We start from the raw sequence: 24,516 nt of genomic DNA, 5'->3' as shown, positions 1-24,516 counted from the left end.
CGACTGTCTTGGTGTGTTTGGACCATTCTAGTTTGTTGTGTCATCTGCAAATTAATGATGGTGTTGGAGTTGTTAGAATGCCACACCTTGAAAGCGGCAGCTCTGCCCTTTAGCTCAGTGCGAATGTTGCCTGTAATCCATGGCTTCTGGTTGGGGTATGTACGTACAGTCACTGTTGGGACAACGTCCTCGATGCACTTATTGATAAAGCCAGTGACTGATGTGGTGTACTCCTCAATGCCATCGGAAGAATTCCGGAACATGTTCCAGTCTGTGATAGCAAAACAGTCCTGTAGTTTAGCATCTGCTTCATCTGACCACTTTTTTATAGACAGAGTCACTGGTGCTTCCTGCTTTCATTTTTGCTTGTAAGCAGGAATCAGGGGGATAGACTTGTGGTCGGATTTACCAAATGGAGGGCGAGGGAGAGCTTTGTACGCGTCTCTGTATGTGGAGTACAGATGATCTACAATTTTTTTCCCTCTGGTTGCACATTTAACATGTTGATAGAAATTTGGTAGAACTGATTTAAGTTTCCCTGCATTGAAGTCTCCGGCCACAAGGAGCGCCGCCTCTGGGTGAGTGGTTTCCTGTTTGCTTATTTCCTTATACAGCTGACTGAGTGCTGTCTTTGTGCCAGCATCTGTCTGTGGTGGTAAATAAACAGCCACGGAAAGTATAGCTGAAAACTCTCTAGGCAAGTAGTGTGGTCTGCAATTTATCACAATATACTTTACTTCAGGTGAGCAAAATCTAGAGACTTCCTTAGATTTCGTGCACCAGCTGTTCTTCATAGACAGAGCAATGGATGCAAAGACTGAACATCCATTATAGTTTTGAAGCTATACCGTGTTTGTTTACTTACGTTTTTAACAAACACTGGAGGAATACAAGTTTGGGTTCTGATGAGGTACGACAGTTGAACTAAGCTCAGTTATATTCTTCAAAAATCAATGGGTATATATAGTATCATTAATTTATAAGTCCAAAATGTATGTAGCAACTGCAGATTCTAGCTTTAATTAAGGTGGAAAACAACCATCAAACCATCAAGGTCACCTAATAATCCCCAGTTTACAATTGGCTCATTCATCCCCCTCCTCTCCCCTGTAACTATTCCCCAGGTTGTTGCTGCAAATGAGAATGTGTTCTCAGTCAACTTACCTGGTCAAATAACAGATAAATAAATCAATACTGTCAAGCGCGATTGTGGGTATGCCACCTGTGTGCCAACTCGTGCCCACCACTGTGATAGAGGTGCTGTTGGGAAAGACTATCTTCACTGAGCCCAAAGACCAACCGTAGTGCAGAATGATCAGATCAAAACTCACTGTGGTTTTATCACAAAATGCTTCCTGATTCCTTGAAAACAAACAAATGCATGGTGGGGGAGCGTGAGGCATCTGAACAGATGCAGAGAGAGCCTGGAGAGGGAGCTGGAAGGCAGCGAGGGACTTTTAGAGAGGAAGCTCTGTCAGTGCAAACAGAAGGTTGGGGAGTGGGAGGGAGAGTGAGAGAGAGAGTATAAGAGGAGGCTGAGGAGCAGAGGGAGGAGTGATGTTAATTGATTGTGCGTCGGGACACGGGAACTTTCACACATTCCTTTTCATCTTCTTCCCTCTCTCTCCTCTCCTCTCTCTACTGTTCCCTAGCCATCCCCTGTGTATCCACGTGTCCTAGAGGAGACCTAACTATCACTAGAGGGTGGTGGAGGTGCCGAGGGATGCTCCGTCAGTCATGGATCCCAGTAATCTAAGATAGTTTGAGCTTTTTCTGTAATAATTTGAGAGAGAGAGAGAGAGGGAGAGAAAGAGAGAGAGAGGGAGAGTGAGAGAGACAGAGAGAGAGAGCGAGAGAGAGAGAGAGAGAGAGAGAGAGAGAGAGAGAGAGAGAGAGAGACAGAGAGAGACACAGACAGAGAGACTGACAGAGAGAGAGAGAGAGAGAGAGAGAGAGAGAGAGACATATGTTTCCCATGCCAATAAAGCCCTGGAATTGAATTGAATTGAGAAAGAAAGGTTTTGTTTGTATCTGAGACAAACAATACAGGTATTAAAGGTCTCTGAGACCAGGTAGACCAGGGCTGCATGGTCTGTCTCAGGAAACCTTGGTCTGTCTCAGGTAGCCTTGGTCTGTCTCAGGTAGCCTTGGTCTATCTCAGGTAGCCTTGGTCTGTCTCAGGTAGCCTTGGTCTGTCTCAGGTAGCCTTGGTCTGTCTCAGATAGCCTTGGTCTATCTCAGGTAGCCTTGGTCTATCTCAGGTATCCTTGGTCTGTCTCAGGTAGCCTTGGTCTGTCTCAGGTAGCCTTGGTCTGTCTCAGGTAGCCTTGGTCTGTCTAAGGTAGCCTTGGTCTATCTCAGGTAGCCTTGGTCTGTCTCAGGTAGCCTTGGTCTGTCTCAGGTAGCCTGGTCTGTCTCAGGTAGTCTGGTCTGTCTCAGGTAGCCTTGGTCTGTCTCAGGTAGCCTTGGTCTATCTCAGGTAGCCTTGGTCTGTCTCAGGTAGCCTTGGTCTGTCTCAGGTAGCCTTGGTCTATCTCAGCTAGCCTTGGTCTATCTCAGGTAGCCTTGGTCTGTCTCAGGTAGCCTTGGTCTGTCTCAGGTAGCCTTGGTCTGTCTCAGGTAGCCTTGGTCTATCTCAGGTAGCCTTGGTCTGTCTCAGGTAGCCTTGGTCTATCTCAGATCGTCTTGGTCTGTCTCAGGTAGCCTGGTCTGTCTCAGGTAGTCTGGTCTGTCTCAGGTAGTCTGGTCTGTCTCAGGTAGCCTTGGTCTGTCTCAGGTAGCCTTGGTCTATCTCAGATAGTCTTGGTCTGTCTCAGGTAGCCTGGTCTGTCTCAGGTAGCCTGGTCTGTCTCAGGTAGCCTGGTCTGTCTCAGGTAGCCTTGGTCTGTGTCAGGTAGCTTTGGTCTGTGTCAGGTAGCTTTGGTCTGTCTCAGGTAGCCTTGGTCTATCTCAGGTATCCTTGGTCTGTCTCAGGTAGCCTTGGTCTGTCTCAGGTAGCCTTGGTCTGTCTCATGTTGCCTTGGTCTGTCTCATGTTACCTTGGTCTGTCTCAGGTAGCCTTGGTCTATGTCAGGTAGCCTTGGTCTGTCTCAGGTAGCCTTGGTCTGTCTCAGGTAGCCTTGGTCTGTCTCAGGTAGCCTTGGTCTGTCTCATGTTGCCTTGGTCTGTCTCATGTTGCCTTGGTCTGTCTCAGGTAGCCTTGGTCTATCTCAGGTAGCCTTGTTCTTCCTCAGGTAGCCTTGGTCTTCATTAGGTAGCCTTGGTCTGTCACAGGTAGCCTTGTTCTTCCTCAGGTAGCCTTGGTCTGTGACTGACCTGGTTTTCCTCAGGTAGTCTGACCTTCTACTGACCTGGGATGGTATCCATAACGCATCAAAAAAGGTCTTAGGAATCTGGTTAAAACCTGTTTTAAGACGAAAATAACTCCCAGTTCAGAGTAGGATTTAGGATGATGTGAAGGTACTGCCCAGACAATCTCTGAGACAGGAATAAAATCAACTCAGCTGGTGTTCTTGACAATTTGAGGTACCGCAAAGGAAAGATAGTGATGACACTTATTGACATTGTTGTAAATTGGGGAATAACCAATACCGATGAGGCATGACCAGACTGTGAACTCTATAGCACTCTTCAGACAACCTCAGTGAATGTGACTGTACATCAAATGTGGAAATTTCCACATGACATAATCAATTTGCCTACTCTTAATTATTGTCTAATACTGTATGTTGGCATAAAAAAAATGTTTAACCAATACTGATGGTTGTAAAAAGCATAATTTTGACAACAATTACCATTATATCAACACACTCGTCACTCCTGTTTAACAACCCTAAATCTCGTTGGCACAGTAGGCATTACAGTAGGCATTACAGTAGGCATCGAGTCATTTGCCGATAATGTTGCATACAACGTATTAAAGGTCTCTGATTGTCATCGAACGCAATCAAAGTTAACATAAACCTTAGATTCCTTCAGTTGCTCAACTTTTAAGGATGCCAAACTTAGACATTTCTTTACTAATGTGATTTTGTACTCCAAATGGATAACTTGAAATAACATGATGTAGGTAATTCAATAATAAATAAAAAATGTGTTTATTTATTAGCCTCGTGGTTATAAGTATGCCTCCTGTGAAATCATTGTCAAAGTGTGAGAGATACTGTTGCATGTAGATCTAGATTATTTACGGATGGATTATATTGACATATCAAAATATTATTTCAACAACTTCAACCACTGACTCCCTGCATTTTTCTAGTATCAAGATGCCTGTTGGTAACTCTTAACTGGTTATGACAGCACATGAGGTCTCCTTAATATCTGTCGACTTGGTGTGTCTCTTATGACTAAAGAGGTTTCATGCATAGCTTTTATTTGACCCATGAGAGTAGGAGTAAAACGTCTCTATTGTTAATATTTACGATCCATTTTCTACTCTGAGACGGTTGGTGGATACGGACCTGTTCCGCCTCAGGTATCCTGACCTGAAAACCATCCATTTTCTACTCTGAGACGGTTGGTGGATACGGGCCTGTTCCGCCTCAGGTATCCTGACCTGAAAACACAACGTAGAAAAAGCAGTTGCTTTGCACCCACATTGTGTAAATACGTAACTCTAACCCTAACGTTAATCCCAATCCTAACCCTAACCTTAACCGTAACTCTAACCTTAACGCTAACCCCAATCCTAACCCTAACCTTAACCATAACTCTAACCCTAACGTTAATCCCAATCCTAACCCTAACCTTAACCATAACTCTAACCCTAACGTTAATCCCAATCCTAACCCTAACCTTAACCGTAACTCTAACCTTAACGCTAACCCCAATGTCAATTCTAACCTTAACCGTAACGCTAACGTTAATCCCAATCGTAACCCTAACCTTAACCGTAACTCTAACCCTAACGTTAATCCCAATCCTAACCCTAACTTTAACCGTAACTCTAACCTTAACGCTAACCCCAATGTCAATTCTAACCTTAACCGTAACGCTAACGTTAATCCCAATCCTAACCCTAACCTTAACCGTAACTCTAACCCTAACGTTAATCCCAATCCTAACCCTAACCTTAACCTTAACTCTAACCTTAACGCTAACCCCTAATGTCAATTGTAACCTTAACCTTAACCGTAACTCTAACCTTAACGCTAACCCTAACGTTAATCCCAACCCTAACCCTAACCTTAACCGTAACTCTAACCTTAACGCTAACCCTAACGTTAATCCCAATCCTAACCTTAACCGTAACTCTAACCTTAACCCTAATGTTAATTCTAACCCTAACCTTAACCATAACTCTAACCCTAACGTTAATCCCAACCCTAACCCTAACCTTAACCATAACTCTAACCCTAACGTTAATCCCCTAAATCTGCCACAGGTTCATCAACCCTTGATTCCAGTAACTCTCATTGTTAACCTTTGGAACCCTCTACTTTACACACGCCTATGACAGATTTGTACATAATGTCAACATACTTGTTTGAATACTCCACTCATGCAGTCGCTGTGAGTTCCTCGCTTTGTGACTCTCTACCAGTTGTGTGCTGCCACAGAATCATTTGAGATAGCCCAGACATGAAGAACAAAGCACAAGCATTAACCACCATTTTAGAGAGTTAAAACCCTAAATATGAGCCCCTTCTAATGAACTTTAAACTGATTGAGAGAAAATACCACTTTAGGTACGTGTGAGGACTTTAATCATGAGGCAAGATTGGAAAACATGCCCTTCAGTGTTTCAGTCTTTTGAAGTCTGCTAGAGAAGATGATCTGAATAAGCCACAAAGAAGTCTGAGTCAGAAATAGCACCCTTCCTTATCTAGTGGACTACTTTTGACCAGAGCCCTATGGCATTTGGGACCCACATAGCTCTAGCCTGTTCTCCCAAGTCTTCTGTCTGATATTTGGCACCATGGTAGTTCTTATAAATGTTTAAAAAATGTGTAATTAAATGAGGATCTCCTCATTTAAGCTGAGTGTGAAGCTCTAAATCCTCTACAACGTTAGCGCTTGAAATAATGAGCGCTTGAAATAATTTACGGGTACAGTAATCACAACCAGTTAGCAAACTAAAACATGTGCCGTAAAAGGGGAAGTTCGACGATTTGCAAATTAAATTGCTAGTGTGTTAGACTTGATTTTGATCTACAGCATTTATTAACCCCAAACTTGAGATTTATTTGGTTTGTTGTACATTTCATGTCATTTACTTTTCCCCTATGTATTCCGTCCACAATGTAGACCCTGACATCGGTGTAAGCTACAGTATCATGTGTTTGAAATTGCGAAAGGAAGGGCATTCGTGTTAATTAAGCATTAAACACTCTGTATGCTCACGTCACGGTAATTACAACTCAGCTTCGAGGCCATCACCTGCATTTAAATGATGATGCGAAATTAAAAACGCTGTACAACCAATGACAACAAACATATTTCACGTAAACGACATTAGGCTACCCCAACGTACCCCAGGGGAATGGATGGACGACTTTAATTTCACGATTACGGATCTAGTGAGTAGTGCAGTCATATTTCTGAGAAAAGACAATGATGTGATTAGGATTCACCGGGTGCCCGGTGTTTGACGACAATGCCGTTTAATAATTATCAGGGCCCTTCTGATTGGCTCCAGGCAGGCTGCTCTCGCTCCAAACAGAAAGACGTATCTCACTGCTTTTCCTCTCATCATACGCCACCACTAAACCACTACCTGACTTCTACCCTTCATCTCCTCCTGTTCCCTCTCTCTTGTTTTCTATGTTTCTACTAGTCTATTTATAGTTGTTTTTCTTGGAATCGCATCAATAAAGGCGAGGACTTTGTGGTACCTGCTTGTTTTTTACACTTCCGTGCTCTCCTCTGAAAATGGTTTGGTAATCAATAGGAATCTCGACATTTCTTCCCTGCCCTTGCGCAGTAGATGTTTGACATTATAAGGGATAAGAACGACCATATAAACATTTTAAAGGACTTCAAGTGTTGATGAAAGGAAATGTTTTGCACATCGCTTTGTTACATTTTTTAATGATGTCATGTGATGAAGTAGATCAACTTTCTCGAGACACTTTCAAGGACATTTCTGATATGTGGAGGAAATTACACACTAGAAATGTTCCCGAAGGATTCCGCCCCATTCTTGACTGAACCTTCCTATTTAGATCACCCATTCTTATATCATTAGTTTAAAATGGGTTTTGGGTTATTGCAGATAATATCATCATCAACCGTGTATTCCATTATAATAGCCTTCTCTGAAAAACAAAGAAACACTCATCAAGTGTTGAGAAAAGAGGGCACAAGAGACAGGGAGGAGATAAGAGACATTTGAAGGGGTAAAAAAATGCCATAAAAGCATATTTGAACAAGGAGACACATCTTACTAGTTCACATCTGTCTTGCATGTGACAACCATAAAATAGAATACAAAAGAAAATAATATAATTGCTTTTATTTTTCCCAGAGGGAAACATCAGTACATGCAGAAATATTTTGTGCCATTGTGTTTCTGTTGAATTTTGTTGAGTACATAAATCCAAAAATGGTTCATTCTGATCCCATAAAACTCCTTGCTGGCTATGATTGACTAGTAACCTCAACAGCCACTGTGTATACTTGTGGTCAGATGTCATCTTAACTTCCAAGCCAGTAGAACTGATGGACCCAACATCATTTTCCTGGAAGCAAATCTGTAAGACCCTGTGATATAATGGGGTGACAGGTAGCCTAGTGGTTAAGAGTGTTGGACTTGTAACCGAAAGGTAAAAATCTGTCGTTTTGTCCCTGAATTGAAAATAAGAATTTGTTCTTAACTGACTTTCCAAGTTAAATAAAGGTAAAATAGTAAATAAAAAATAAAGGGAATCCAGGAGAAAGAATATACTGCGTCCCAAATGGCCCCCTATTCCCTATACAGTGCACTCAAAAGTAGTGCCCTATCAAAGGTATAGGGTACTATTTGGGATGTACCCATAGGGTAGCTGTCTGATTTCCTCGTCTCAGGGTCTACTGTTTGAGCCAAATCACCAAATAAGAGTATTTCATATTCAGACATGGGCAATCACGTTGAACCCCGTCCAGACACAGACTGGTGTCAGGTGCCTGAAAATCTCATTACAGTTAATGATACGTCAAGAGTCCAAATACAGTTCTGTCCCAATGGGCCCTGGTCAAAAGTAGCGCACTGTATAGGGAATAGGGGGCCATTTGGGACGCAGACCATTTTAACCTAGACTTCCCCCCCTTGAAACAGATGAAAGGGCTGACATAGTGTGTGATGAATATTAAGCTATAAACATGCACTCGCTACAGCTTCACATTAAAATAACATATTATATTCCAATTACAGAGTAACTTAATCATGTATGTCTTCTTTTAGATTGTATTGATTGATTTGTCAGGGACCATGTACAATTAAAACAAGAAAAAAAACTGTGGAAAATGCAAACACTGACCCAAGATCAGCGTCTAGGGGCAACACGTCACCCTACTCCACAGTGCATACGACACAATTAGTCACGGTTAATGTTCATGTTCAATCATGTTACCATCTCTCTACCCGAGTGTCAACATATAGTTTGTATAGTGTTATGTGTTTCTATATCTGTTTCTAATCATAGAAATATAATTACAAGAAAGGGCGTAGCCCATCAGAACACAGCAGTTTGACCCTCATGAATACACTCAGTTGTTTTTATGTCTGCGTTTTTACTTTTCTCTCAGGTGAAGTACGGGCGTTTTGCCTTTGTGTGGGATTCGGCGGTGCTGGAGTATATGGCCATCAACGACGAGGACTGCTCCTTCTACACTGTGGGGAGCAATGCACCAGATCGGGGCTACGGCTTCGCCATGCAGCACGGCAGTCCATACAGGGACATCTTCTCCCAGAGGTACAGAATTAAGCAGGGGCGCAACTTTGGTTTTAGAAGTGGGGGGGACATCATATACAGCTCTGGAAAAAATGAAGAGACCACTGCAAAATTATCAGTTTCTCGGGATTTACTATTTATAGGTATGTGTTTGGGTAAAATGAACATTTTTGTTTTATTCTATAAACTACTGACAACATTTCTCCCAAATTCCAAATAAAAATATTGTCATTTAGAGCATTTATTTGCAGAAAAGTGGTCAAAATAATAAAAAAAATATCCAGTGTTGTCAGACCTCGAATAATGCAAAGAATATAAGTTCATATTCATTTTTAAACAACACAATACTAATGTTCAATATTTGGTGGAATAACTTTGATTTTCTATCAAATTCAATGCGTCTTTGCATGCTCCCCACCAGTCTTTCACACTGATGTTGGGTGACTTTATGCCATCCTGTTGCAAAAATTCAAACAGCTTGGCTTTGTTTGATGGCTTGTGACCATCCATATTCTTCTTGATCACATTCCAGAGGTTTTCAATGGGGTTCAGGTCTGGAGATTGGGCTGGACATGACAGGGTCTTGATCTGGTGGTCCTCCATCCACACCTTGATTGACCAGGCTGTGTGTCATGGAGCATTGTCCTGCTGGAAAAAACAATCCTCAGAGTTGGGTAACATTGTCAGAGCAGAAGGAAGCAAGTTTTCTTCCAGGACAACCTTGTACGTGGCTTGATTCATGTGTCCTTCACAAAAACAAATCTGCCCGATTCCTGCCTTGCTGAAGCACCCCCAGATCATCACCGATCCTCCACCAAATTTCAGTCAGTAGTTTCTGGAATAAAACAAAAATGTTAATTTTAACAAAACACATACCTATAAATAGTAAAACCAGAGACACTGATAATTTTGTAGTGGTCTCCAGAGCTGTATATATATATAGATATAAATTTCATTTTTATCCAGACGGATAAACACTCCAAACAGCCTACCCGACCGCTCGGAGGCGTCCTCATGGTCCTAACTCACACTGTTGCCGGCTTTTGTATCACATTAAAATGTTAAAACTGGAGGGGGACAAAAATGCAATTTCAGAATGTGGGGGGGCATGCCCCCTGCTCCCAGTTAAAGTTACGCCCCTGGTATGAAGCATTATAAAGAGTAATAAGTCAAGTCAAGTGCTACCGTACTGTTCTGTGATAAGTCTGCAAGAACCATGCAATACAAGGTGCATACATGCATAACTACACACACACACACACACATTATTCTATCCTTGTGGGGACCTAAAATACATTTTTATTCAAAATCCTATTTTCCCTAACCCCTAACCCTAAACCTTAACCCTTACCATAACCCTAACCTTAACCCTAACTCTAACCTTTACCCGTAACTTTAAACCCTAAACCTAAGCACTATCCCCTTTCCCTAATTCTAACCCTAACCCTAATTGTATCTCTAACCCTAAACCAATGGCCATTTTAGCATAGAAATCTTGGTGGGGCAAAAAAATATAATAATTTTGGGATGCATGCCAGCAAAGCCATTACACAAAACAATACATTAGTTGCACTTTAATGGTGACAAATGATACCCACAACTGTTCTGGCATATATAAAGCTGTTCCTGTAAGAACTGATGCTGGAGTAGAGAGGCAGGTACGGAGATTGAACATTTCATATTGCCAAAGACATGGAACAAGACAGGAACAGCGTCAGAACCGGGTAGCACAATGACATACGACAATTAGTGCAAAAGTGGGGAACAGAGCTGGGGAACAGACAGTTATAGGGGAAGTAACATCAGAAGTGTTTGAGTCCAGGTGAGTCCAATGAATTGCAGATGCGCGTGATGAGGGAAGCAGGTGTGCGTAATGATGGTGGCAGTAGTGCGTAATGCTGGGCAGCCTGGCGCCCTCGAGCGCCAGGGAGGGAGAGTGGGGGCAGGCGTGACAGTCCCGACAGCAGAGTCCCGACAGCAGTCCCAACACCTTACCACTGCTACACCTGGCTATCAGTGGAGCCTTGTCTGGCAGCGAAACCGTTCATTCAGCCTTTTTTTTAAAACATGGTTGATATGGCTGACTTGCTTAAACAAATGTGGTTTCTAATGACAATTGAGGTGTACAAACTATGGCATAAGGGGACGATAAGCGGATGAGAGGCAATCCGTAATTTCGATTAAGACATGAATGAGCGAGCTAGGACATTTGTTTGTTTGTTCAGCACTTTTGAAATGTACAGTGACAGAATTTAGAACATGGGCCGTTCTTGCCGTGTTCTCCCTGTACACCAAGTCAGAACCGTAGGATAAATAAAGGGGGCATATAAGCAGACAATGACAACTCTTACAATATTCTATTATTACATTTCTCTAAAACAGGTTATAGGCTACAGAACAGTAGGCAAAATTAAGAGGGGAAAATAGACCAAATTACTAGGCTGAAGCACATGGGCTACGAACAGCTTACCACACAACATACACTGTACTACACAACAAGTCAGATTTCGCAGTTCCAAGTTTACAGTTGTTTTGAGTGCGGCACAAATCATGCTTCACTGACAGCATGGTCAATGTTGAATGTTTATCATTTTCAATTTAGAAAAGAGACCCTTAATCCCAGACTTGGGACTACACAACCACTCCACTGAATAGCAGGCTAGTGATTTCTTTGCAATGCTTGCAGTTAGTCACTGATTCCTTCATAATCACTCATTGTTGAATTTGTTGTGTAATGTTTCTGTCCAATGGCCGATGAGCACCGATACGTTTTATCTATAATTTATCTTCATATGACAAGGATTAAAAAGGATTTGCCAGTAGATTGTTGACTTAATTCAGGATGATGACTGCTAGCTAAGATTTTGAAAGTAATCTTAGCAGTCCAAAGCTAGCAGTCCAATCAAAGCAACTATATATATAAAACGTTATTAGAATTATGTCAATCTGTGCCCAATGACCTTGAGCATTCTTGGATGGGTACTTCTAATGTAACTCTATGGCAGCATCCAAGAGGCTTGAATTTTTAAGTTCAACCCTTAAACTTGGTTGTGACGTAGTGTCCCCATGAGTTACATAAGACTGAGCCAATCACAGCGCAATTAGAGAATATTACCAACCCCTACCGCTCCGTATTTTCCTGCCCCACCTACCTGAATGATGGGTTGCCACTGCACTAAACCTAACCAGTATGTTTAAAATAGCCTTTCTCCTAATGTTCCTTGTTTTTTACACACACAGTTTTGAGAAAGATTTAGGCAGATCGGATTTTGTCAACTGCTGTATGGCGTTTTAGTGAAATGTCACCTTCTGTTATTCATTCAGCGGACTGGAGTTTGATCCAGTCCATTTGTGAAAGGACTTTTGTGGAAGGACATAAAATGTGGTGATGGGATTATAGGTGGTTGTTAGATTGACAAAGTACACTAAGACAAAATGCCAAATCCCTTCTCTATTAGACATTTCCTTTGAGATTACTGACAAAGGCATGTAGTAAAACTCAATCATTCTGACATGCTCAAGTGTCCCACTCACCTTTAATGCTGTGCAGCTGCACTGAGAATGACATTTGGCTACATTTGTTTTAATTTCTAGACACACGCGCGCGCATCTGCCTGTTTTTGTGCATGCGTGCTTCTGCATGCTCCTGTGTGTGAGTGTGTGTGTGTGTATATGCGTGCCCTGTTGTATTCGTGTGTGCCAGCGTGTGAGTCAGTGTTCATTCCATTTAGACCACTTTATCTATTGATGCACAAAACTGCTGAATATTTGTACCAATTTGTAAGTCGCTCTGGATAAGAGCGTCTGCTAAATGACTTAAATGTAAATGTAAATGTAGTTATGAAAGTAAACAAGTTATTAATTGACTGTCCTATTTAATTCCTTGTCATTATTTCCAGGACAGCTCCTGGGGAGCACTTCCCAAACTCATTTTCATAAAACAGTGTTGCCTATGGTTCCTGCAACAATGCAAGGTAAATTACGGAGACAAAATTGTTGAGGAAAACATGTTTTTATCCAGACTTCAAGTCAATGAAGCACAAAGCTGAAATTATGGAGAAATTGTATTTGTCTCCCAGTAGTGGCAATGTAATGTTTCACTCTTTATGGTGTCCCCCACTATTATCACAAATAAATGTATCTCCATGCGTTGCCTCATTCGAAGCGCAAGGAGATTTATTTAGCTGTTCGCTCTGTGGCAGAGGAGAAGTCCATTTGAAGTTTTGCTGTGTGTGGGGATCATGTGGGGCTTGGAAATGGCATCAGTATTCATTATCAAACTGTGTCAACATTTTCTCAACTATTGGTATTTCAAAGCGTGGAATGGGATAGCTTGGGGTAGACATTGCTTTTGAATAAAAACAAGGGCATCTCCAAGGCTTTCGTTGGCCTTCTCAATCAGAACCTCATGTCCTGGAAAGAAAACAGAGGCTCCGTAATCAAATATCTCCAAGCAATCGGTCGAAAGACAAATAGTCAGTGATTCATGTCTAATTGGAGAGGGAACCTGTGGATTTTAGAAGTCCGCTGTTTTTTGGAGAGGGAACCTGTGGATTTTGAAGTGCACTGCGTATTGCTTCTGTCTCCTGTGTACTCACAGTGTTCCGAGTTTGCAATTCCCTGAGGATTATTAAGAGAAATGTGTGCGTGTGTGTGTGTGTCAAGGACAGTTTGCCTTTGATAGAGTATTGCCATTCCATACCTCATTCCAAATGACTTGTAGATGACTGGTAGATTCAAACAACCAAGGAAACAGTTCCAAGACAGCCTTCCTGATATTTTTACTGGAGAGTGTGAGTCACCAGGCCACTGCACTGTGATGTGTATATATAATCTGCTGGACTGGTAAGGATGTGTGTTACCCAGACTGGTAAGGATGTGTGGTACCCAGACTGGTAAGGATGTGTGTTACCCAGACTGGTAAGGGTGTGTGGTACCCAGACTGGTAAGGATGTGTGGTACCCAGACTGGTAAGGGTGTGTGGTACCCAGACTGGTAAGGGTGTGTGGTACCCAGACTGGTAAGGGTGTGTGGTACCCAGACTGGTAAGGGTGTGTGGTACCCAGACTGGTAAGGGTGTGTGTTACCCAGACTGGTAAGGGTGTGTGTTACCCAGACTGGTAAGGATGTGTGGTGCCCAGACTGGTAAGGATGTGTGGTGCCCAGACTGGTAAGGGTGTGTGGTGCCCAGACTGGTAAGGGTGTGTGGTGCCCAGACTGGTAAGGATGTGTGGTACCCAGACTGGTAAGGATGTGTGGTACCCAGACTGGTAAGGATGTGTGGTACCCAGACTGGTAAGGATGTGTGGTACCCAGACTGGTAAGAATGCGTATATATAATCTGCTGGACTGGTAAGGATGTTTGGTACCCAGACTGGTAAGGGTGTGTGGTACCCAGACTGGTAAGGGTGTGTGGTACCCAGACTGGTAAGTACCCAGACTGTGTGGTACCCAGACTGGTAAGGATGTGTGTTACCCAGACTGGTAAGGGTGTGTGGTGCCCAGACTGGTAGGGTGTGTGTTACCCAGACTGGTAAGGATGTGTGTTACCCAGACTGTTGCCCAGACTGGTAAGGATGTGTGGTGCCCAGACTGGTAGGGTGTGTGGTGCCCAGACTGGTAAGGTGTGTTACCCAGACTGGTAAGGGTGTGTGTTACCCAGACTGGTACCCAGGGTGTGTGTTACCCAGACTGGTAAGGGTGTGTGTTACCCAGACTGGTAAGGGTGTGTGTTACCCAGACTGGTAAGGGTGTGTGTTACCCAGACTGGTAAGGGTGTGTGTTACCCAGACTGGTAAGGGTGTGTGGTACCCAGACTGGTAAGGATGTGTGGTACCCAGACTGGTAAGGATGTGTGTTACCCAGACTGGTAAGGGTGTGTGGTGCCCAGACTGGTTGACTGGTAAGGATGTGTGTTACCCAGACTGGTAAGGGTGTGTGTTACCCAGACTGGTAAGGGTGTGTGGTGCCCAGACTGGTAAGGGTGTGTGTTGCCCAGACTGGTAAGGATGTGTGGTGCCCAGACTGGTAAGGGTGTGTGGTGCCCAGACTGGTAAGTGTGTGTGTTACCCAGACTGGTAAGGGTGTGTGTTACCCAGACTGGTAAGGATGTGTGTTACCCAGACTGGTAAGGGTGTGTGTTACCCAGACTGGTAAGGATGTGTGTTACCCAGACTGGTAAGGGTGTGTGGTACCCAGACTGGTAAGGGTGTGTGGTACCCAGACTGGTAAGGATGTGTGGTACCCAGACTGGTAACGATGTGTGGTACCCAGACTGGTAAAGGTGTGTGGTACCCAGACTGGTAAAGGTGTGTGGTACCCAGACTGGTAAAGATGTGTGGTACCCAGACTGTTAATGATGTGTCGTACCCAGACTGGTAATGATGTGTGGTACCCAGACTGGTAATGACGTAGTGTAGACAGAATAGAAATGACGTAGTGTAGACAGACTAGTAATGATGTAGTGTAGACAGAGTGGTAATGACATAGTGTAGACAGAGTGGTAATGACAGTGTAGAAAGAGTGGTAATGACAGTGTAGACAGAGTGGTAATGACAGTGTAGACAGACTAGTAATGATGTAGTGTAGACAGAGTGGTAATGACATAGTGTAGACAGAGTGGTAATGACAGTGTAGACAGAGTGGTAATGACATAGTGTAGACAGAGTGTAAATGACATAGTGTAGACAGAGTGGTAATGCCATAGTGTAGACAGAGTGGTAATGACAGTGTAGACAGAGTGGTAATGACAGTGTAGACAGAGTGGTAATGACAGTGTAGACAGACTAGTAATGACATAGTGTAGACAGAGTGGTAATGACATAGTGTAGACAGAGTGTAAATGACATAGTGTAGACAGAGTGGTAATGCCATAGTGTAGACAGAGTGGTAATGACAGTGTAGACAGAGTGGTAATGACAGTGTAGACAGAGTGGTAATGACAGTGTAGACAGACTAGTAATGACATAGTGTAGACAGAGTGGTAATGACAGTGTAGACAGAGTGGTAATGACAGGGTAGACAGAGTGGTAATGACAGTGTAGACAGAGTGGTAATGACAGTGTAGACATAGTGGTAATGACATAGTGTAGACATAGTGGTAATGACATAGTGTAGACAGAGTGGTAATGACGCAGTGTAGACAGAGTGGTAATGACGCAGTGTAGACAGAGTGGTAATGACGCAGTGTAGACAGAGTGGTAATGACGCAGTGTAGACAGAGTGGTAATGATGTAGTGTAGACAGAGTGGTAATGCTTGTTTTCAGGGGTTAGATCAGAATGACTGATTTCAGGTGAGAACCCCTCAGAGCCTTGTTCTTTCTGGTGAACAGCACACACACACAAACACACACACAGTCTTGTACAGCTAACCTTGTGGGGACACACAATTCAGTCTCATTCAAAATCCTATTTTCCCTAAACCTAAGTCTAACCTGTACTCTTACCTTAACCTTAAACCAAAAACCTCATCTTAAAAGTGACACCCCATCCCGGAACCAGGAGCGTAATCATCGACCGACACTAATTAGCATAACGCAACGGACATAAATATTACTAGAAAATATTCCTATTCATGAAAATCAGAAGTGAAATATATTGAGACACAGTTTAGCCTTTTGTTAATCACCCTGTCATCTCAGATTTTCAAAATATGCTTTACAGCCAAAGCAAGACAAGTATTTGTGGAAGTTTATCGATAGCCTAGCATAGCATTATGTCCAACTAGCAGCAGGTAACTTGGTCACGAAAATCAGAAAAGCAATCAAATTAAATAGTTTACCTTTGATGAGCTTCGGATGTTTTCAGTCACGAGACTCCCAGTTAGATAGCCAATATTATTTTTGTAGGCGAAATAGCTCCGTTTGTTCTTCACGTTTGGCTGAGAAATCGACCTGAAATTGCGGTCACGACAACGCCGAAAAAATATTCCAAATTAGCTCCATAATATCGACAGAAACATGGCAAACGTTGTTTATAATCAATCCTCAAGGTGTTTTTTAAATATCTATTCGATAATATATCCACCGAGACAATTGGTTTTTCAGTAAGACCGATTGGAAAAATGGCTACCCCTGTATTTTACGCGAGAATCACTCAGAGCCATCAGGTGACCACTTGCACAATGTAGCCGCTTACGGGTATTCTTCAACATAAAGGCGTAAAACTACGTCACAATGCTGTAGACACCTTGGGGAATACGTAGAAAAAGTAATCTGGTTGATAGCCCATTCACTGCTCAATAGGAAGTTGGAACGCAGAGCTTTCAAAACATGAGGCACTTCCGGATTGGATTTTTCTCAGGCTTTCGCCTGCAATATCAGTTCTGTTATACTCACAGACAATATTTTTACAGTTTTGGAAACTTTAGAGTGTTTTCTATCCTAAGCTGTCAATTATATGCATATTCTAGCATCTTGTCCTGACAAAATATCCTGTTTACTTTGGGAACGTTATTTTTCAAAAAATGAAAATACTGCCCCCTAGTCACAAGAGGTTAAACCAAAAACCTTAACCCTAAGGTTAAGGGGCGGCATGGTAGCCTAGTGGTTAGAGCGTTGGACTAGCTCCTAACCTTAATCCTAACACTAATTCTAACCTTAACCAAAATTCTAACCTTAACCCTAGCTCCTAACCCGTACTCTAATTCTAACCGTAACCCTAAACCCCTAGAAACAGTTTTTGACTTTATGGCGATTAACAAAATACCGCCAGTTGGTCAAATGTTTGTTTACTAATATTGTGAATAGTTAAACACGTCCACACACACACACAGGTCCACACACACACACACACAGACACACACAGACACACACACACACAAACACACACACACAGACACACAAACGTGCACACACGCCCACGCACACACGCACACACTCAGGGGCTGTAGGAGACACATGACAGCTGTAGATTCATATGCCTTCGTCTCTAATGTCTTTAGTGCTTACGCAGTACTGTGGAACGGTGCAGCAAGCCATGGCTCATAATGGCCTTTCATTTTTCATTGTTGTGGCGGCGACGACGGAGTCCTCCTTGGTGCTATCATTTGGCTTGTTTGTCACAGGATGAATAAACTGTTTACTCCAACCAGACTGTAGAGTTTTAAAGCACAGTCTGGCTCAATTAGTAAAGTGCTGTGTAGCAGGACACACTGAAGTAGAATCAGTGGTTAAGGAAAGTGTAAGGCCTCCACTCTAGTGGCACCTAGTACAATGCAGGCATCAACCACATTCATTACATTGCCTAAAGAGTAGGGAATGCTTGGCCAGGAGCCTCTTACTTTAATTGTTTAAGAATTCTAGAATCGGTGTGGGTGGAACGCTCCCAAAGTGGATGTGTTATTGATCCCTAGTGATGGTATTCCGCCACCAGTGGCACTGTGACAGCTTTCTTCTTCGAACTTGAGGGCCCGCGTCCTGTGTGTTCCAACAATGGCATCGGGGGTTGCTTTTCTGGTTTGTGGAAATGACTCCATTTTGAAGTGAGGCTCTACTGTGGCTACAGATAAAAAGGGGTTGACACCTGACATTTATGTTAATTTCCCATCATCTGGAACAGTGACAGAGCTGTCACTTAAAGTCCAATGCATCAAGATGAGAAAATATCCCGCCCTGAAACTGACATTAAAGCTCATAAGTGGGACTTAATGACTGAGTGGTTGACGTTTATGCTATCAGAGATTTTCCTCAGTAGTTTTCTTTTTTCCAGTACATGGCTCGCGCCACTGTCAAGACACATTTGCAAGTATAATTAAGATGACTTTTATGTTATGGGCTCCCAAATGGCACAGCGGTCTAAGGCACTGCATCTCAGTGCTAGAGGCATCAGTACAGACACCGGTTCGATTCCAGGCTGTATCATAAATACAGTCAATAAGAGACAAGGAAGACAGTCAGTAAGAGACAATAAATATATTTGAGAGACAATAAAGACAGTCAACAAGACACAATTAATAGACAATAAAGACAGTCATTGAGAGACAGTCAACAAGACACAGTAAAGACAGTCATTGAGAGACAGGCAACAAGACACAATAAAGACAGTCAATGAGAGACAATAAAGACAGTGAATTATAGTAGAAAAAAAGTCAGTCCACGTGTGGTCCATAATGATTCTGTTCACTATTGGCTACAGTATCAACTATACTGCCTGCTGGACCAACTAGTGATTGTCATTCAGAAGCCTTATTGCCACTGGGGAAAAAGATTGTTTGGGTCTATTATTTTCATGCCCTCTAACAACCTGGTGCCCTCTAACAACCTGGTGCCCTCTAACACCCTGGTGCCCTCTAACACCCTGGTGCCCTCTAACACCCTGGTGCCCTCTAACACCCTGGTGCCCTGTAACACCCTGGTGCCCTCTAACAACCTGGTGCCCTCTAACAACCTGGTGCCCTCTAACACCCTGGTGCCCTCTAACACCCTGGTGCCCTGTAACACCCTGGTGCCCTATAACACCCTGGTGCCCTCTAACACCCTGGTGCCCTCTAACAACCTGGTGCCCTCTAACACCCTGGTGCCCTCTAACACCCTGGTGCCCTGTAACACCCTGGTGCCCTATAACACCCTGGTGCCCTGTAACACTCTGGTGCCCTGTAACACCCTGGTGCCCGGTAACACCCTGGTGCCCTGTAACACCCTGGTGCCCTGTAACACCCTGGTGCCCTGTAACACCCTGGTGCCCTGTAACACTCTGGTGCCCTGTAACACTCTGGTGCCCTGTAACACTCTGGTGCCCTGTAACACCCTGGTGCCCGGTAACACCCTGGTGCCCTGTAACACCCTGGTGCCCTGTAACACCCTGGTGCCCTATAACACCCTGGTGCCCGGTAACACCCTGGCGCCCTGTAACACCCTGGCGCCTTGTAACACCCTGGCGCCCGGTAACACCCTGGCGCCCGGTAACACCCTGGCGCCCGGTAACACCCTGGCGCCCTGTAACACCCTGGCGCCCTGTAACATTCTGGTGCCCTGTAACACCCTGGTGCCCTGTAACACCCTGGCGCCCTGTAACACCCTGGCGCCCTGTAACATTCTGGTGCCCTGTAACACCCTGGTGCCCTGTAACACCCTGGTGCCCTGTAACACTCTGGTGCCCTGTAACACCCTGGCGCCCTGTAACACCCTGGCGCCCTGTAACATTCTGGTGCCCTGTAACACCCTGGTGCCCTGTAACACTCTGGTGCCCTGTAACACTCTGGTGCCCTGTAACACTCTGGTGCCCTGTAACACTCTGGTCCCTGGTAACATTCTGGTGCCCGGTAACATCGCCCCTTAGGGACATAGAACAAATTCCTGGTCTATAGGATGTCTGGGGTGTGGAGTCCATGAGTATGTAATGAAGCAATTTGCCTGTGAATATGACACTAGACCCCGGATTTATAAATGTGTGTGTGTGTGTGTGTGTGTGTGTGTGTGTGTGTGTGTGTGTGTGTGTGTGCTGTTGTGTTCAACTGAAATGTAGCATCTCTAAATGAGTCGTTTTGTCTGGCACTCAGACATTATTATTTGTTTGCATCAAACAGGATTTTTTTTTTAAAGATGATCCCTTTTTTTCCCCTTATTTTTTTCTTGCCCTCCCTTTAGTCTTATCAAGTAGGGTAGTTTGTCTGCCACTGTCAGAGCCATCTAATAACATGTGATTATTTCTGCTGCGGTCGGTTGCCACGGCAACAGCTCCAGCAGTCCTCACTAATGGCTATGCAGAGCCCTGGAGGCAGATATGCTGGCTAGTAAAGACATACAGACGGAACTGGCTGACTGGGGGAGCAACAAACACATTTACATCCCACCACCCCCTACAATAGACTGCATACAGTACATGCTGTGACATTAGATTCCTTTCCTGGAACAGGTGATGTATAACACAGAACTCCTTGGCAAGGCCTTGATGTCATGAAGTGTGTGTGTGTGTGTGTGTGTGTGTGTGTGTGTGTGTGTGTGTGTGTGTGTGTGTGTGTGTGTGTGTGTGTGTGTGTGTGTGTGTGTGTGTGTGTGTGTGTGTGTGTGTGTGTGTGTGTGTGTGTGTGTGTTGTCACCAGAGGGCATGAGTGAGAATGATTAGGCCATTACAATGGGTTATGGACCAGAGCTAGGTGACTATTCAGAGTTATATACTGTATGGGTTATGGACCAGAGCTAGGTGACTGTTCAGAGTTATATACTGTATGGGTTATGGACCAGAGCTAGGTGACTATTCAGAGTTATATACTGTATGGGTTATGGACCAGAGCTAGGTGACTGTTCAGAGTTATATACTGTATGGGTTATGGACCAGAGCTAGGTGACTATTCAGAGTTATCTGTGGGTTATGGACCAGAGCTAGTTGACTATACAGAGTTATCTGTGGGTTATGGACCAGAGCTAGGTGACTATTCAGAGTTATCTGTGGGTTATGGACAAGAGCTAGGTGACTATACAGAGTTATCTGTGGGTTATGGACCAGAGCTAGGTGACTATTCACGGTTATCTGTGGGTTATGGACCAGAGCTAGGTGACTATTCAGAGTTATATACTGTATGGGTTATGGACCAGATCTAGGTGACTATTCAGAGTTATATACTGTATGGGTTATGGACCAGAGCTAGGTGACTATTCAGAGTTATATACTGTATGGGTTATGGACCAGAGCTAGTTGACTATACAGAGTTATATACTGTATGGGTTATGGACCAGATCTAGGTGACTATTCAGAGTTATCTGTGGGTTATGGACCAGAGCTAGGTGACTATTCACGGTTATCTGTGGGTTATGGACCAGAGCTAGGTGACTATTCACGGTTATCTGTGGGTTATGGACCAGAGCTAGGTGACTATTCACAGTTATCTGTGCCTTTAAAAAGTATATGTCCTTGAGCTGTTTTGTGTTGGACCCCAGGAAGAGTAGCTGCTGCTTTTGCAACAGCTAATGGAGATCCTAATAAAATAACAAAAAATATAGGGCTCAGGTCATGGAGAACCTGAAAGAGGAAAACACCAACCTACTGCACTCACACATGCACACAAACACAGCCCTTGACCCAGTCCCTGACCTGACCCAGTTCCTGGTCCAGACCCAGTTCCTGACCCAAAGCATTGAGAGTGGCAATGCTTTAATTATTACAGTATGTACAGGCTCAGACAAGCCATCCTTCCATCCCTCAATCATGGGTGGTTGTTAATAAACTCAAGGCTCATTGGTCTCAATGAGCAGAGACCCTTCAGAGTTATAATTCATTAAGAACACATGGTGTTCATTTGTTTGAGCAGCAGCTGTTCAGATTGTCAAGGTCATAAAGGTTGTCAGGCGCCCTTATATACCGTTCACCATCAATGATCTTCTGTCCCACGGCTGCTGTTGCTAGCCTCTCGAGACAGACGGTGATCAATAGACACTATTGGCTATTAAAGTGAGAATACAAAATGGTGGATTTGTAAAGTCGGGCCTGTACCCAGGCTTCGTAATTTCTCTCCTTTTCCAAATGATTAGTTATCACAGGCCCAACAGCATCAAATGGATTTTTATTTCAGAAGAAGAACTGAGGGAAGGAAAAAGGCACATGGAGACAGTATAATTGGGGTGTGGAGGGAGGAGGAGGAGACTCCTCTTTTGTATTGCCTGTGTTGACTCATGGTAGCTCAAATGAAACACAAATTGTGTCAGAAGAAGAAAAAAGACTGACTGTTTGGACGTCACTGTGCTGTGAGTAGACTAGACTGGCTTTGAATGAATAGAAGACTGAGCTCAGTCGTAGCTGTGAGTAGACTAGACTGGCTTTGAATGCATAGAAGAGCTCGTAGTAGACTAGACTGGCTTTGAATGCATAGAAGACTGAGCTCAGTCGTAGAGTAGACTAGACTGGCTTTGAATGAATAGAAGACTGAGCTCAGTCGTAGCTGTGAGTAGACTAGACTGGCTTTGAATGAATAGAAGACTGAGCTCAGTCGTAGCTGTGAGTAGACTAGACTGGCTTTGAATGCATAGAAGACTGAGCTCAGTCGTAGCTGTGAGTAGACTAGACTGGCTTTGAATGCATAGAAGACTGAGCTCAGTCGTAGCTGTGATTAGATAAACGATATGTAATGTGAAAGGGACCATGTCTTACTCCGTGTCTGCTACATGAGTAACTTGATGTGATATCTGTTCTTGATCAAAATATTGCAATACAAGGAGCAACATTTCCACAGCAATAAAACATGCTGAATTTTTGGGGGACAAAATGATCATATTATTCACGACACTTGCAGCGGGATTAGTCTCCAAATCTCTCTTTCCAATATCCATGAATAGGCAGGAATAATATAAGCTTATCCTATTGCTGTAAAGTATCACTAGCTCTGGTCCAGGGCATTAGTGCACAACATATCCATTGGAGGAACGTGCACTAACGCCCTGGACCAGAGCTAGAAAACCACAAACATCATCATGCCACCTAGGAGGCTCAGCAGCATATATCCCCTGGCTGGTGAAAGCAGAGGGTTTTTCTAATGGGCATGTCAATGGTAAACATTTGATCTTACACATAAAGGGGTGAGACTGGGCAGAGCACTGAGATTACAATTAGTGCATGACGGCAGTGATAAACGTCTATGCTTTCAGGGCAGCTGTGTTACAGTGATAAACGTCTATGCTTTCAGGGCAGCTGTGTTAGTGATAAACGACTATGCTTTCAGGGCAGCTGTGTTAGTGATAAACAACTATGCTTTCAGGGCAGCTGTGTTGTGATAAATGACTATGCTTTCAGGGCAGCTGTGTTAGTGATCAGCGACTATGCTTTCAGGGCAGCTGTGTTACAGTGAGACTATGCTTTCAGGGCAGCTGTGTTACAGTGATAGAAGACTATGCTTTCAGGGCAGCTGTGTTACAGTGATAACGACTATGCTTTCAGGGCAGCTGTGTTACAGTGATAAACGACTATGCTTTCAGGGCAGCTGTGTTACAGTGATAAGCGACTATGCTTTCAGGGCAGCTGTGTTAGTGATCGACTATGCTTTCAGGGTATTAGACTATGCTTTCAAGGCAGCTGTGTTAGTGATAAACGACTATGCTTTCAGGGCAGCTGTGTTAGTGATAAGGGACTATGCTTTCAGGGCAGCTGTGTTAGTGATAAGCGACTATGCTTTCAGGGCAGCTGTGTTAGTGATAGACTATGCTTTCAGGGCAGCTATGTTAGTGATAAGCGACTATGCTTTCAGGGCAGCTGTGTTACAGTGACGACTATGCTTTCAGGGCAGCTGTGTTACAGTGATAAACGACTATGCTTTCAGGGCAGCTGTGTTACAGTGATAAACGATTATGCTTTCAGGGCAGCTGTGTTACAGTGATAAGCGACTATGCTTTCAGGGCAGCTGTGTTTGTGATAAACGACTATGCTTTCAGGGCAGCTGTGTTAGTGATAAACGACTATGCTTTCAGGGCAGCTGTGTTACAGTGATAAACGACTATGCTTTCAGGGCAGCTGTGTTAGTGATAAACGACTATGCTTTCAAGCTGTGTTAGTGATGCGACTATGCTTTCAGGGCAGCTGTGTTAGTGATAAGCGACTATGCTTTCAGGGCAGCCACAGTGATAAACAACTATGCTTTCAGGGCAGCTGTGCAGTGATAAACGACTATGCTTTGGGCAGCTCCAAAAGTGATCTATGCTTTCAGGGCAGCTGTGTTAC

General features: G+C 43.7%; 1 protein-coding gene across 1 annotated transcript in view; it reads left to right on the top strand.

Annotated features, from left to right (window-relative positions):
* Nucleotides 1-24,516, top strand: part of LOC115111156 (glutamate receptor ionotropic, delta-2-like) — a 209,404-nt gene that overhangs the window by 177,501 nt on the left and 7,387 nt on the right. Inside the window, exon 9 of the mRNA XM_065011130.1 lies at nt 8,728-8,894. Coding sequence (XP_064867202.1) covers nt 8,728-8,894 — 167 coding nt within the window. The remainder of the gene's footprint in view (nt 1-8,727; nt 8,895-24,516) is intronic.

This window comes from Oncorhynchus nerka, linkage group LG27 (assembly GCF_034236695.1).
Source record: "Oncorhynchus nerka isolate Pitt River linkage group LG27, Oner_Uvic_2.0, whole genome shotgun sequence".
NCBI classification, from domain to species: Eukaryota; Metazoa; Chordata; class Actinopteri; order Salmoniformes; family Salmonidae; genus Oncorhynchus; species Oncorhynchus nerka.
This window is presented reverse-complemented; position numbering and strand designations above follow the sequence as displayed.